Below are 15,541 nucleotides of genomic sequence, written 5' to 3'. Positions count from 1 at the left end.
CAGAACACCAATCTGATCTGCCCCACCCAGCTGAGAGCCCTTCACCGTGTCCCCACGGGTGAAAGGGTCATTGTGGTCCAGCTCCACGGCTCCACACATTTTGCTCCAACAGCACCAGGCAAGCCACACAGCTCCACACTCTGCACCCCTCCACAAGTTGTTTCCTTTGCTCATTTCCTCCCTCCATCACCTAACAAAATTAAGTCAACTTTTCCAACCCACCTCAGTTGTCACCTACTTGGTGATGCTTCCCCTTGCACCCACATGAGAATGAGTCATTCCACTCTCTGTGCTTGGTGCTATTTCTACGGCTGCACTTACTATGCGGGGTGCCATCTGTCTGCTTGTCTGTCTATTTGAGAAGAACCTTAAAGACAAGGACCAAACATCATTCATCTTTTCTCCTCAGGTCACTAAAAAATGCCAGGTTGCTCTCAAGTGGACTCATGGTGACCCCATGAATACAGAGCAGAGCTGTCCTATGAAGTTTTCAGGGCTGTAACCTTTTGGAAGCAGAGGGCTCTCTTCCAGGGTACCTATGGGTAGTTTTGAACTGCAACCTTTCAGCTAGTGGCTGAGTGCTTAACCATTTGTACCACCCCGGGAATCCTTGAGCAAAGTTAGTCCACTGCACAAAACACAAGTACAAAGGACAAATACTGTATGATCTCACATTTGTGCACAATAACTTGTGCATTCTACAGTTCTTGCAAACCACACAACCCCCCGTGTGTTAGTTTCCTGAGTGCGCTATGCATGTTATATGCATGTGCATATTATTTACATGTGCATGTTCTATGTGAAAAAATATATAGTATATGAAATGAGCAAATATACAGAAATCAAAAATTATTACTGGCTATTAGGGGTGGAAAGAAGGGGAAAAAAGGGAGCTGTTGCCTAGGGGGCACTGAGTTTATGTGAACAGTGGTGGGATAATTTGCAAACGGATAATGAGACTGGTTGGCAAGTGAACAAGGTACTCGAGGCCACTGAACTACACATGTACAAATCGTTGAATTGATGTCTGTTCTGTTGTGTACATTTTTACCACAATAAAATAACAAAATACAAAAGTGAAGATAATAAATACTCAAATTAAAAAAAGAAAGAAAGCCAGGGCCAGACTCTAAAGGGTAACAGTACCACCAGGGACTGCATTTTACTATTTGGAAGGAGATGATGCCTTAGTGAAAAGGATGTATTAGAGGAGATTACTCTGGTGGTATTTCCCTCCAGGGATTAAAATGGAGATTGTGGAAATAGGAAACTACTTAGGCCAGTCTGTACTGGGCCAAGGTGAAAGCAATTAACGGTTAACACTGACAGTGTGCTTACTATGTGCTGGGAACAGTGCCATGTGCTTTATGTATATTAACAACAATGCAATGAAACGGGCATTGCAGATAAGGATACTGAGTATCAGATAAGGATACTGAGGCACAGAGAGATTAAGTGATTTGTCCAAGGTCACACAGCTAATACATGGTGGAGCCAGGACTTGAACCCAGGCAGTATGGCTCTAGGGTCTATACTTTTAACTGCTGTAGTACACAGCCTCCCTTGGGGCTGAAGGAGAGCACGGCTCCGGGGGCTTCACACAGCAGGTACAGGAGGGGTTACAGGAACAGGAAAATGGCTTGAGAATATGAACGGTGGGTCGGCTGCCACAAGAGGGAAGCCAGGAGGGGGAGCCAATCTAATAAGGAACCACTTTAGTACAGGAACCATCAGACTTAAATATTTGAAGTTTTCTTCCTTTATCTTATAAAGTTTCATGTATGTAACACAGATACATAAAGGTGATAACATCATTCTGTGAAAACAACTCAAACTGGCTTGAGCCCTTTAAACTCAGGACCACAGAACTGGGAATTTCTAGATTCTGAAACAAAAATGACTCAAACTCAGAAAGAATCAGGTCAAAATAGCTCTTCTTCCTCCCAATAAATTTGGAAATTGAATTTTTCCTTCTTTTTGTAAAACAAACACAAAAGAATACCAATAATTCATGTAGCCAAACATAGCACCTGTGACCCAGAGAAAGGACAGGGAGGTAGAAACCCGGAGCCTGAGACCTTCCACACACATTGCACTCTGCTCTGCGCACAGTGGTGGCCGCCAGGGGCCATGCCCGTGAGCATGGAGCTGAGGAAACAGCAGAAGCCTTCTCCTCTACTCACTTTTTGCATCTATGAGCCGCTCCCGGGGTGCGGTGTCGGAAGAGGAGAGCTGCTCCTTGACTTTGGCGATATCTTTAGGATGCAGGTAGTCAAACAAACTCTGACCAATCAGATCGTTCTGTGGGGGTGAAATGTTAAAAATGAAAAGGAAACTGCATGTGGGATATAAATTTTCCAACAAGTACATCCTTTGCCTTTCTTTTGTATTTTAAGCATGATAATTTCAAACATTTCATATTTGAACATGTACATATGTCTAACCACTTTGCCTGGATATAGACACAGTGAATGAGGCAATAGGAAGTGGATTTTGATAACCTATGAGCAAAAAAAGAGAGGGCTCCGTTATATAAATAGTTCATGTTCCTCTAAGGGAAGAATCTTTTGGCTGTATATATTCCTTTTTATTTCTGATTCCCCCTAAAAAATCCTAAGAGCTCAGAAGAGGAATGCAGAATGTGGGCTCTGACTGAAGCTTTCCCATTCAGCCTCTCGGCTCTTAAGCAAGTCACGTCACACTGTATATGCCTCAGTCACCTTGTCTGTCAACAGAGATGATAAAAACTTCCTAACTTTGCTCTGAGAACAAAAAGAGCAAAACAGTTTGAGAAAGTTAAATGCTACATTAATTCTAATTTATACAAATGTTATTTTGATTCTTCAGTTCTTCTTCCTACCAAACTTCCATGCAAACACCAGTTTGTGAATGAGTGAATGGATGAATGAATGAAAACCATGAGGACATAATAGGTAAGAGCTCTGTCCTAGCAGCTTTCATAAATGCTCATCTTATTTGATCCTACAAAAAATCATAAAAGGTCTACACTACTATAATCATTTTTCTGAGCAGACTGAGGTATTACAGAGCTAAATGACTCCCTTAAGACCACTCAGCTGGCAAGTGACACATCACTGCAAACACAGTGGATTCCCAACTGTCTTATTCTCTGATACCGTATTACCCCACCCACCATTCTTCCTTGTCATATAGGCCCTTGACTCTTCCCTCCAGCCCACTAGTTGTGGCATATTTATTTTGCAGCATTAACAAAATTAGGAAGTTGCTGATCAGATCAGAGTCAACACTTCCAATGGGGGGGGGGGAATGGAACATATTAAAAGAGTTTCCCAAGTTTAACTTCTTAACAGAAGTTAAGAGTTTTCTGGGAGAAGGATGTAGGGGAGAAAAACAATACATGCATTTTGCATGTGACTTATATTCTATAATTATTCTGAAAAAGGGAGTGACATTTCTGACTGCTGTGAGGGCTGGCCAACAACAGGAGCGTAGAAGCAGGAACAATACCTGGCTGTAGTTGAGGATCTTAAACACAGACTCTGAGACAAACAGAATCTTCCCTCGGTCACATCCTACGACAAACAAAAATCCATCTGCTGCCTATTTAGGAGAAATGTATAATCAATTTATCACACATTAGGAAACATGATTTGTGATCACTCTATCTGATAGCAAATCAAGGATTTGTTTTCTAGGCATCCAGAGGAACGCAATTATCTGTTTCACCAATATCCCGAGAAAGGGATTCTTAAACCAAACTCCTTGTGAGTATAGTAAGGAGCTCTAGTGGTGCAGTGCCTAAAGCGTTTGACAGCTAACCAGAAGGATGGTGGTTTAAACCCACCAGTATAGTAAGATCCTCTCCATGGCAAATGTATATATACATACATACATCTTCTAATGATTACAGGTAAAGTATAATTCAAGTGAATTCTACTTCAAAGCAGAATCCAGCCTAAATTTTTTTTTAATTGTATGATGGTGTATTTTATTGATACAACAACTCTCAGTAGAATCATAGAATCTCAGGTTGAAAGGACTCTTGAAGATCAGCATCACCTCTCAATATCTCTGCCACCATATGTTCTCAACTTGAACACCTCCATTTATAGGGAGCTCTCTAGGGCAATGCTTCTCAACCCTGGAGTGCTTTCTTATGTTTTATAAATGCTGATGCTTTGCTCCCTAGTGGAGTCTCTAGATCCATTGGTCTGGGTTGAACTGGCATTGTTTTAATACTGCTGCCCCTTCAGGCAGGAACTCTGGGAGGGTAGTGGTTAAAGCATTCGGCTGCTAACCAAAAGGCAGGCAGTTTGAACCCGCCAGCCTCTCCATGTGAGAAAGATGAGGCAGTCTGGTTCCGTAGATTTACAGCCCTAGAAACTCTACAGAGCAGTTCTACCCTGTCCTATACGACACTAGGAGTCAGAATTGACTTGATGGCAGTGGGCTTTTAGGCCCCCTGACGTGACTTTAATGTAAGGGTTGGAGAACCACTGCTCACAAATACCCCTTGATCAGGTGTGTATACTAAGTAAGACAAGAGAAGTTAAGCCCAGTTTTCCCCTTGGATTCTTCTTGCCCCTTCTTCACTTCAAATACAGGTAAAATCTAAAATGCCAATGGAGCCATGGAAGCAGCAGTCAAGAAATCAAATGTCATACTGCACTGGGCAAATCTGCTGCAAAGACTTCTTTCAAGTGTTATAAAGATGCTACTTTGAAGACTAAGGTGTGCCTGACCCAAGCCATGGTATTTTCAGTCACCTCATATTCATGTGAAAGCTGGACAATGAACAAGGAAGACCCAAGAAGAACTGATGCATTTGAACTGTGTTGGCAAAGAACACTGAAAATACTATAGACTGCCAGAAGAACAAATAAATCTGTCTTAGAAGAAGTGCAGCCAGAATGCTCATTAGAAGGGAGAAAGGCCAGACTTCCTCTCACCGACTTTGGTCATATGGTCAGAAAGGAGCAGTCCCTAGAGAAGGGTATCATTCTGGGTAAAGTAGGGGGTCAGCGAAAAAGGGGAAGACCCTCACTGAGATGGACTGACACAGTGGCTGCAATGATGGGCTCAAGCACAGCAAGGATTGTGAGGATGGCGCAGGACTGGGCAGGGTTTTGTTCTGTTGTCCACAGGGTCGCTATGAGTTGGAACTGAATGCATGGCACCTAACAACAACAGCAACAAGACAAGACAATATTTGGTCCAGACTGAAGCATGTGAATACCAAAGCTAAAATATCTGACTTAGGATGTTTTTTCTACCTGTACAAGAATCCTATCCACCACTTTCAGAATGGACAACCATTCAGCTCCGGTTGAAACAGTCCCTGCTGCAGAGGAGTGCTGGCCTTCTTTCACATACTTGCTCTTAGTAGCTCCAATCTGTCTTGATTCACTAGTCCTTAGTCTTTTTAAATAATCTAGAGCACTTGACTGTTAACCAGAAGGCTGGTGGCTCAAACTCTCCAGCCACTCCTCGGAAGGAAGAGGGGACAATCTACTTCTGCAGTGATACTGTCTCGGCAACTCAAGGAGGGGTTTGCTATGAGTCGGGTCTGACTCAACAGCACATAACAACAACGATAGAGAAATCTATGACCCTTTCCACAAAAAAGGCCTTTGGGATATACTTTAATTCAAAGAAATAGGAAATGAATTTCTGTGTCAGATGGAAAAAGAAGGGTACTTGCAATGGGCTGGATAAAAGAAGTGAGGGAGAGAACAGATTCACTATTGCTAAAAAAGATAACAGCAGGCTACTCAGCTAGAAGGAAAGAAGGAAGCTAGGGCTGATCCTTTCCAAAGTTAGGTCTCTAAACTGCCCAGGGGCAAGGGATGCAGTGAGAGGGAAGCTGCTTTCCAAGCACCATCTGCTGGAAGCCTCATTCTGTCAAAAAATAGGGTATTAATAACTCCCTTCCTTGCCTTGCAGACAGTCTTATATTTAACAAGAGAAGTGTTTTGAGGTTCTTCATTGATGTAGTTATGTGGCATGAACGGCACCTAGGAAGAAAGTGACTGTGACATTCTAGAGGGAATGGCAAGTGGGAGGAAATGCCGGACAGACTCAAGCAAGAAATGATGACATGGGCAAAAAGAATTTCAACACATCCAAGGGAAAGACGTAGGTTCTAGAGGTCAGTGAATATGGCCAATGCACAGCTACAAATCTATGAAGCTAGCCCTGATGGTAGCTCTGGGGACACTGCACACATAGTTTGTGTCTTAATTTCAGCAAATCCTCCCTGAGACCAAGAAACATCTTTAAGAAAACGATGAAGAGCTGAAGGCAGACCTGAATAACTGTGTCCTGACAGCGGTAAGCAAAAGACTGTCACAACCCCACTGGGAATCCTCAGCCCTACCCTAGTTCAAGTGCTTATCATGGATTTGGATGTTTTCAGAACAGTGCCATGCATACAGTAAGCACTCAAAAATGCTTGTTGAATTAGTTAATTAATGAAAATCAAAAGACACAGAAGACACGCCTATCATAGTTACAAGTCACATGAAGCTTCAAAAGATCATTAATGACAAGCTGGAACATGGGGTCATCTAATAAATGGATTTTGACAGAGATAAAAGAGAAGACCTATGTTAGGTTCAAAAAAACTAACTGAACCTATACAAGGTGGTAAAAAAAAACTGGTTGAACAATAATTATGTACAAGAGAGTTGGGGAGGTACAGTACTACAGTTGCTCCAAATGTGGCATGAGTAAGATGACTTCAACAGCAAGGGAGGCACCAGTCCTCTCAAGGCCAGGCCAACCAGACCACAGCTGAGGGCCTGTACTGCGCTGAAGGAGCCACTTCTGCAGGGAAATTTAGCAAACTATGTGCCCTCTGAAAGTGTGTGTGGAAAATACCACTGGCTGGCCCAGATAGCACCTATTCTTCACCCTCTTCTCTCTTGACTATTTCCACTATGGAGACTCACAAACCTAAATACTTGCTTCTGTAACCTGCCCTGCAGCCTGGGGTGACCAGATGACATGATTTTGGAAAAAACTGAAGTCTACTTACTATTGAGCTTCCAGGGAAGTGTATCCTTTCCTGATCAAAGGGACACTGGTCTGGAGCCTTCACTACTCTTTTTTTCTGGCTGGTGGTTACCCAGACCTGGCACAGCCATCTTGTTACTTTGAGGAAATGAGCTAGCATGCTAGCTTAGGATGATGGTGTGAGCAGATTGGCAGAGCCTGGGTTCCTGCTCACTGAGCCACCACACCCACCCTGCACAGCCTGCATCAGGGCCTGCTCTACCTGAGAAACAAACAAGCAAATAAAAAACCAAACTCACTGTGGTCGAGTCAGTCCTGACTCACAGCAACCCCTCCTTGGATTTCCCAGGCAGTTACCACTACAGAAGTAGATTGTCCAACCTTCCTTCTGAGGAGTGGCTGATGGATTTGAACCACCAGCCTTCTGGTTAGCAGTCAAACAAAATACTGTTTATTTATTAGGCCTTGTATTCCTTGTAAGGAACTCTGGTCATGCAGTGGTTAAGACATTTGGCTGCTAACCAAAAGATCAGTGGTTCAAAATCACTAGTTGCTCTGCAGAAGAAAGATGGGGCAGTCTGCTTCCATAGAGATTTACAACCTTGGAAACCCAATGGGGGTTGCTCTATGAATTGGAATCAACTTAGTGCCAGTGAGTTTGGTTTCTGGTTTGTTTTATTCCTTGCAGCTGGAAACCTTTCCAATTTGATATGAAGCATCGTGAGGGGCTGGGAAGAGTCTCAGGGTGAGCAGGCAGACAAGATCCTGAAGGCCCTGAAGCCAGATCGAGCTGACAATGGATAGCTATGATGCAAATATCCAGTTGGACTACCCTCGATCTCCGGGCTTTGCAAACTTCTGCTCAAAGAAAGGTTCTAAGATTCTGTGGGGGCTCAGCCAGTGAGATCAGTCTAAGCAGCGCAGAGGACAGGAGTGGGTATCTTTCCTTAGAGTTACTATGTTGTTGTTGTTGTTTTCCTTTCTCAGAATTTGCTCAAAGACATGTTTCTGAATCTCGTTTCTTACTATCCATTTCAAGTTAATCTCACACTGTCTACCTAGAAGCAGGCCTTGGAACCACACACAGACCTAATTCTGCCCATAAGCCAGAAGTTCCGATGATGCCACCTTAACTGTCCCTCTGCAGAGACTTAGCAAGAGAGAGCACTAACATGAAGCAGGTAAAAGCTTCTACCATCCCCATTTCTTTCCTCTTTGGCCCACCAAATCTTTGGGAATGTTGTTTTGATGGGATTTTGTTGCGAAGATTTATGTGGACTTTTTTGTACCAGTGGTTAGCTCAGGCTAAGAGTAGCTCTTGACTGTGTGAGTTTGCAATCCTTTCCTAAAACCTTCATGGCGGAATGTGATTTTTAACTACCTCCTACTTTTTAAAAAATCTTGCCTCTTCTGTTTAAAAGTCATAGTAACACAGACTTTCAGTTTTGCCAAAGAAAAGTTAGATGAGGAGGGGAGAGGTCTCGCAGCAGGCATGTGAAGGCTGTCCAAATACTAAGATAACGGTGGAAACCTGAAAGAAGTGGGCCTGGAAAGGTTCAATGCTGAGACAACAAATTCCCACATTCAAGTACTTAATTCTGAAATGCATAAAAAGAAATATTGTATAAAACAATCCTGTTATTGCAACATACCCTGAGAATGAGGTGTTTCAATTCATCATCTGACAGAAAAGTTGGTTTGTAGTTTGCTTCTGTGTATGGATTGGTGGCACCTTGGGGGGAAATAAAGGAGATAGCACTAGTACACTTTATATTCAGATAATGTCTCATTCCATTTCACTGCATCACACTCTCCATATGTGGCCAAGTCTCTACCACTGGGACTTAAATTTTATATTATTTTTCCTTAACTGAGGCAAGGCTAGATCTGACTTTGGACAGAATTCTGTGAGGGTAAAGAGAATCCCATTGAAAGAGAACACTGTTGCCCAGAGGAGATGTACTATGCTTGCTTTTCTCATTACAGGAAAAACCAAGAGATAAATGAACGATGTTAAACATCTCCTGCTTCTGAGACAGAAGACAGCTTGAGAAGCAAGGCAGTAGCAGCTTCTGAGAGGAGTCTCTTTCCAAGATCTGTATTAAATGGGTTATCTAGCAGTCCTTCAAATCACCACTCCAAATATTCTTGGGAAATCATTCAGTCTGCCTGGCCCTGAGTAAATATGTTGTGGAAGGCACTTAGTGCGAGTTCCTCTTCATCAGGGGTGAATTAAATGAGCTTGGCAACCCGGCCAAATGCATTACTTCAGTAAAGGCAGCTCCAGCTCTCAGGACTAAAAGGGGCCAAGACTTGTGTTTAAAAGGCTGTCAGTCTGGCATCTTTCAGGAGAACAATAATTTAACCGAGAAAAATGTCAGCAGTAAACGACTTGGTATCTGCAGAATGGTTACCAGAATAATGAAAAACTAAAACGCAACCAATCCATAACAATTCAAAGTACCAAGAGGAAGCAGGTAAACAGGATGTGTTTTGTGACTTTTAGATCAACTAACCAGGCACATATTGATCCACATCCCTGATGTTTATTATAGTTGGAAACTTGCTACTGTTTTCCTTCCAATTTAATTTAACCTATACCCTTTTCACTAATATGAGTATTAACTGCCTTCTCTAAGCACATGATACATTTATATTTCTGAATAATTATCAAAACTCAGATAAAACCAGCTACTTCTCATTTCTGATGGGTTTGTGAAATAAAAGATGTAGTTCTTTTACCATGCAGGTCAGAGATTTGACTGTCCACTTTCCAATTTCCTCAAACAATACAAGACTAGCCGTGGAAAATTCCAGGAACAGGATTCACTATAATGCCTGATATATTTCAGATTTCTTCTGTGGTTTGGATAAGTCAGTTCTACTTTTCTGCCTCTGTTTTCTCACCCTCCCCACGATCAGAAAAGAAGGAAAATACTGTTTCCTCCTTCACAAAAAAAAAAAAAAAAAACTGGTTTGGGAAAATTCCAGGAAGATGAAAATATCATCAATGTTCATTCCTGATAATAAATACAGCAAGAACCAGCAACCAGTGACTCACTCTTCAAAAGAATCATGAAGAATGTTCTTCTTTAAAAACTGAAACTGATTTTTTTTGTGTCACTCTGCGCACTTACATTTCTGAATTGTATGATGGTCTAGGTGGGATCTGGGCTCACATATGTGCAAGATGGGGCATCAGCAGTGTCCTCTCTGCTCTGCCTTTAGCCCAACTACATGCACCTATAGAGGTGTGCAAAGGACACAGCTTGTATGCTTAGGGATGTGGGGCTGCAAGATTGCATCTCAATACCCACATAAGCTCAATAATCACTTCCTTTGACATCCTGTTTATTGCTGAAAATTACACACATATTTCCCAAAGCTATATATGTAAGTGATAAACATTTGTCTCAGAGATTCAAGAATACTGTGGGTGAGGACATAAAGGACAATAAAGCCCAAGGTCTCACCTCGTAATGTTTTCATGTGCTGAACAGCCATCCTTAGCACGGTAAGTTTATCTAATTTCCTGGACATTGCATTACATGTTGGTACCAGAGAAGCCAATTCGTCAATAAAACTGTTCATTTTATCCCGACGTCTCTTCTCAATCTGACTGTGAGCTTCCCTGAGCAACAATAAGAAAAATGATCACTCACAAAATATAGTCAAGGAGTCAAAGGAAACAATGACAAAGAGAAGTAAGTTTTATCTCCTTTCAATATGCATCTGACAAGGAAAATTTAGAATTTGCAGAAGGTTTCCAATTAGACTTGTCTACTAAAGTCATCAAGAAAGTGGTCCCACTTCCAGGCCAGTGTTAGTTGTTTTATGTTTACCTTGTCCGTAGAAGTAAGAAGAAATATTACAAGAATTATTTTTTCAGAGTAAACAGTTATTTACTTTTCCACATTTCTTGTCCTCCCAGCCTTTGTAAAATCGGATTTTAGGATGGGGGGCGGTTGGGGAAAGAAGGGAGATGGAGGCTCCCCAGAGGAAACACCTGGCTTAGCCAGCATCAAGGGTCCTGTGGGACCACGGTGAGCTATCTCCAAGGTTTCTGAGGAGCCCATCATGTGGCCAGAAGAGCGGCTTTACTGTTTTCTTGTTGGAGACTTACTCATTGAGTCACTAGGTAACTAACGGTGCCATCTTTGGATCAACCACAACCCTATCCAGAAGCTGCAGATGCTATTCTGTTCCCTAGAGCTTCCTCCTAAGAATGCCACACACTCCTATCTCCTAAGAGGTGCCACCTGTCAAGTCAGGACGACACTTCCGGTGGCACACTCTTGTCCTGACTGATTTGCACCTGCCATATGTGACTGTTCTCCTAAGGAGGTGTGTCAACTGGAAACGCAGCTCCTGTAGCTGCTGGAGCAGCAGAGGCATGGGACCTCCCTCAGAGAGGCTGGTCTCTGAGGGAGAAGATAGAAGTCTCAGGTCAGCAGAGTTCTGCAGTCCCCTGGTTCTGTGTGTCATGACACTGCCTCAGACAGCCCGGCTGCTAATGGTGGGAAAGGCTGAGAACCCATATGGAAAGGGGTTAAATGTGGACAGAGGCAAGAACGACCAAGTTAGAGAATCTCGAGTACACGGCCATCCGCCATACTAGAGCCTTCAGCTGCAACTAGCAGTTAGTTATGGACTGAATTGTGTCCCACCAAATCACTGAACAAGTCTTAACCTCTATTCCTGCAAATATGACCTTGGAAGGAAGATTGGGCAATCTACTTCTGTAGAGATATTGCCTTGGAAACCCAAGGACGGATGCTATGAGTCAAACAGACTGCACAGCAGTGAGTTTGGTTTGGTTTATTTGGGAAGTAAGGTGGGTTTTTTTGTTTGTTTGATTATAGTTGTTAAATTATTAAGGTCATACTGGGGCAAGGAGGTCCTAATCACTTCTGAGAAGTGTCTTATAAAAAGAACAGAATAGACACAGACAAATAACATGGGGAAAAGACAGACACCATGTGAGGACTCGCTTATAGGCAGGGATGGGCAGTCAACAGAAAGTAGGCAGGAGGACCTGGAAGGAATTGACCTGGCTGAGACTCTGATTTGGACTTTCAGTCTCTGGAACTGTAAGATGATAAACATCTGTTCTTTAAGGCACCCACTTGTGATATTTTTTGTTATGGCAGCACTAGGTAACTAAGACACAGTCCAATAAGGGTCCTTTTCAAAGGCAAAGTGCAGCCCAGGACTTGAACCACTGAGCTTCGTCTCCTGTGGAGGGCTCTGAGTCAGGAAGGAGTAACCTGCTAAAGACTGAGGGGAAAATTTAGCCTTGGGCTGTCTTCTGCTGTGTCCAAAGTCCCTTTCAGATTAAACATGCTTAGCAAAGAGTGGAAGCCAGCTGAGCCTAGAGGGCACAGAGGGGCAGAAGGCCACAAGAAACCAAGGCCCATGCAGTCTTTCCTGTTTCCTAAGGACATGACAGTACTCAAAAGGATGATTAGACAGACAGATACCAGGCACACACAGAGCCTCCCCCACTGCCCTCTAAGCAACCATAACTCTGTAGACAAAGTGAAGGTCCAAGTTTACCTTGCGTTTTTTATCCTCCCTTGGTGCTCTGTGTATTCTAACCTGGAAAGAAACAAGCAGAAAATAAAAACACAATCCTTGGACATTAATGGCAAAGTATGCATTTCTATTTTCTTCCCTGCTTAATCCCTGTCATCTCTCTCTCTACAGATACCCAAGGGCTTCTGGTTGGTAGTCACATGGGGGAAGGGCATGGAGACAGTCCTGAGCCCCAAGCTCACATCCTCCTTGTTTATCCCCAGTTGAGGACACTGGTGGGACCTGTCCCATGTAATAGAATATGTAATTATGCCAAGAAAATGGCTATAAGGACCCTGAAGTTCAAATTACTAAGGATACACAGGTACCTTCCATGAGGGTCGTCTTTGTCTGTGTCCATGCTTTCTCTGAAAAGAAACAAGAGAATGTGATGACTTGTTAACAAGCACACACAGAACAGCTTCTTATCATCATGATATAGAAAGTCCCCATTTATCCAGAAACCAATCAACTAGAAAGCTCAAATGGCCACGGTATTAACTAATGATATGTAGTAGTTAAAAATTAAAAAAAAAAGAAAAAAATGATCAATTTAACATATAATACCTTCATGGCTTTCCAGATCATCAAACAAGAGTATCCAAACAACAGTAACACTGCACTCCCCTGTCATTCTGGATAAATGGAGTGTAATCTATTTGCCAACCATAACAAGCATCAAATATATGTGTGCACACATATATATTTGCTGAGGGGAGTGAAGTGAGGAGTGGGAAGTCAAAGCACCAACAAAGAAGTCCCAAGCAGAGCCCCGAGGCAGCTTTTCAAAGGCACTGCTACCAAATGTTCTGGTTCCCAACTGAGGTGGGGAAGCCCTAAGCTTGAGGAACTGGAATGGAGAGGAGCAGGGGCTGTGGAGTGTGGAACTCTATTTGGCTACAGAGGGTCCTGGGGTGATGGCAGGAATGTGCCTCCCTTTCACAGACCCCAGAGATTCAGGTTTCATGACACCTTGGGGTTCAGTAGGAAACCGACCTAAAACCCTTACAGGGAACCTGAGGTCAGTTCACTCCTTCCTTCCGCCTCTAAATCAAATGGGTGCTGACAGCTGCCTCAGCCTCTCCTTCTTTCTCCTTTATCCCAGAAGAAAGGAGGGATTATGGCCCTTCAATGTAATCTTAAGAGCAAAAAGAACTGAGTCACATCAGGGACAATCTAGAGCAGTGGTTCCAGCGAGGACCCTTGATTTCCTCAAAGGTAGAGTTGCTATAGCTAGTCCTAAGGTTCAGAGGAAACCATACAGGCCATGTGGGCAAACGAACCCCACTTCAACCCCCTCCCTTTTGTCTAGAACTGTATCTGCTCATTGAGGCCAGGCTGATCATCTCAGGTGAACAGAATATGACTTTAGTGCATAAAAGTAATAGGGAAAGGAATTATTAATTCCTTACTTAATTAACATAGTCTCCATGAATTAAAGAAGGTTTGCAAACTGGGATACATGAAGAAAGCTCGAAGGTCTTGGGTGGTGACAATGTTGGAAGCCACAGATCTAGATAACAGAGGTCTCAGAACATGTCAGTGCTCCCTCACCACTTGCCCAAGACAAGGGGTTCATGGAAAACACCACCTGGTCTTTCTGTTGGAAAGTTACTACTAAGGCAGAACACCCTCATGGTCCTCACACCCTCTCCATCCCCTGGGCGTTTGCTCTCTTGATTATCTGGGATAACTTACATATTAATCATAGCATCTCCTAGTGGGCATCTGACCTCCAGTCACTGTGCTCCCCAAATTCGACCTGTGAACTTCAGCAGAAAGGACATCTGCTGTAGGGGGGATACCTCCTTGGAGATTTTCCCTCATTAAACAACAGAAAACCTCTTAAATGGACATTTGGATAAGATTCCACGCAGTTGCCTCAACAAAAACAAAATGTGCCTTCAAATACTCTAAGCTGCCTTATTCTCTAGGTGTTTGTACAGATAGAGAGGAGTTGACTGTAAGTGTGAAAATTTACTTACTCAAAAGAAAAGTCATCAAGTCTAAAAAGAAACAAAAATACTATTTAATATAACAAGTACATACTAATTTAAATTATGTCTAAGGACAACATCAATGTTCTCATATTGCTTTCAGAGACAACCTCCATTCATTCATTCATTGCACAAACATTAATTAAGCACCTCACGTGTGCTATTTTCATCAGAGAGAGGCCCCAGGAAAAGTTCTCTTTGGAATCACTGAGATTACATACATAGCCTTAGTCCTCTTGCTCAAAGGAGCAAAGGAAGGTGAAGAAAAGGGTAAAAGGCAGGCTTGACTCTAAGGCTGTTATTTTTTCCTTGATGTGGAACATTTGGGACTGGGGAGGGGATAAGGCCTCAGCAGTGCTAGAGGCTCCTTCCTGGCTTGCAAACTGGGAGCTGGGGGTGGGGTGCAGGGGCCAGAGTTAAAACAACCAACCAACACTTCAGCCACCTGGAGTCTGATCTGTTATTCCCATCCCTTTCCACAAAGAGGATCTCATCTTCCAGGAGAAAGAGATGCTCCATGCCCATGAACTGATACCAAGTTTAAATAAGAGGAAAAGCAGAGCTAAAGGTCTTACTGGTAGTCAGTGGAGCTGCCTTTCCGTTTGCGGTTGCAATCCATGCCACTGGTGCCGAGGGAGCTGGAGAGGAGGTCAGTGGGACCGGGAGATATGAAGTCACTGATTGTTGAGGAAATATCCATTCTCTGGTCTGCCATATTTGGGTGCTCTGGAATGGTTACAAGGGGGCACAGAGGCACATTTATTTCAGAGGGCTGGTGGGGTGGGGCTGTTTAAGCACATCTTTCACATTTGTCACCCAATAGATGCTCAATAAAAGAAAAAAACAGCAGCAACCCACCCACCCAGGTGTGTTTCCTTCTTACCCACTCCTAAAGACAGTCCCTAAAGGAGTTGCTGGGTGGTGCAAATGGTTAATGTACTTGGCTGCCACCCAAAAAGGTGGGAGGCTTGAGT

At 43.1% G+C, this 15,541-nt stretch overlaps 1 protein-coding gene across 1 annotated transcript in view; it reads right to left on the bottom strand.

Annotated features, from left to right (window-relative positions):
- Positions 1–15,282, bottom strand: part of ARNTL (aryl hydrocarbon receptor nuclear translocator like) — a 34,317-nt gene extending 19,035 nt beyond the window's left edge. Inside the window, exons 1-8 of the mRNA XM_042782829.1 lie at positions 15,143–15,282; positions 14,556–14,576; positions 12,900–12,938; positions 12,553–12,594; positions 10,470–10,627; positions 8,649–8,728; positions 3,490–3,582; positions 2,184–2,301 (exon numbers count right to left, since the gene is read on the bottom strand). Coding sequence (XP_042638763.1) covers positions 2,184–2,301; positions 3,490–3,582; positions 8,649–8,728; positions 10,470–10,627; positions 12,553–12,594; positions 12,900–12,938; positions 14,556–14,576; positions 15,143–15,282 — 691 coding nt within the window. The remainder of the gene's footprint in view (positions 1–2,183; positions 2,302–3,489; positions 3,583–8,648; positions 8,729–10,469; positions 10,628–12,552; positions 12,595–12,899; positions 12,939–14,555; positions 14,577–15,142) is intronic.
- Between the last annotated feature and the right edge of the window lie 259 nt (positions 15,283–15,541).

This window comes from Orycteropus afer, unplaced genomic scaffold (assembly GCF_000298275.1).
Source record: "Orycteropus afer afer isolate SDZICR_OR568_19922 unplaced genomic scaffold, OryAfe1.0 scaffold00014, whole genome shotgun sequence".
NCBI lineage: Eukaryota > Metazoa > Chordata > Mammalia > Tubulidentata > Orycteropodidae > Orycteropus > Orycteropus afer.
Note: the sequence above shows the minus strand (reverse complement) of the source record. Positions and strands in the feature narration are given on the sequence as shown.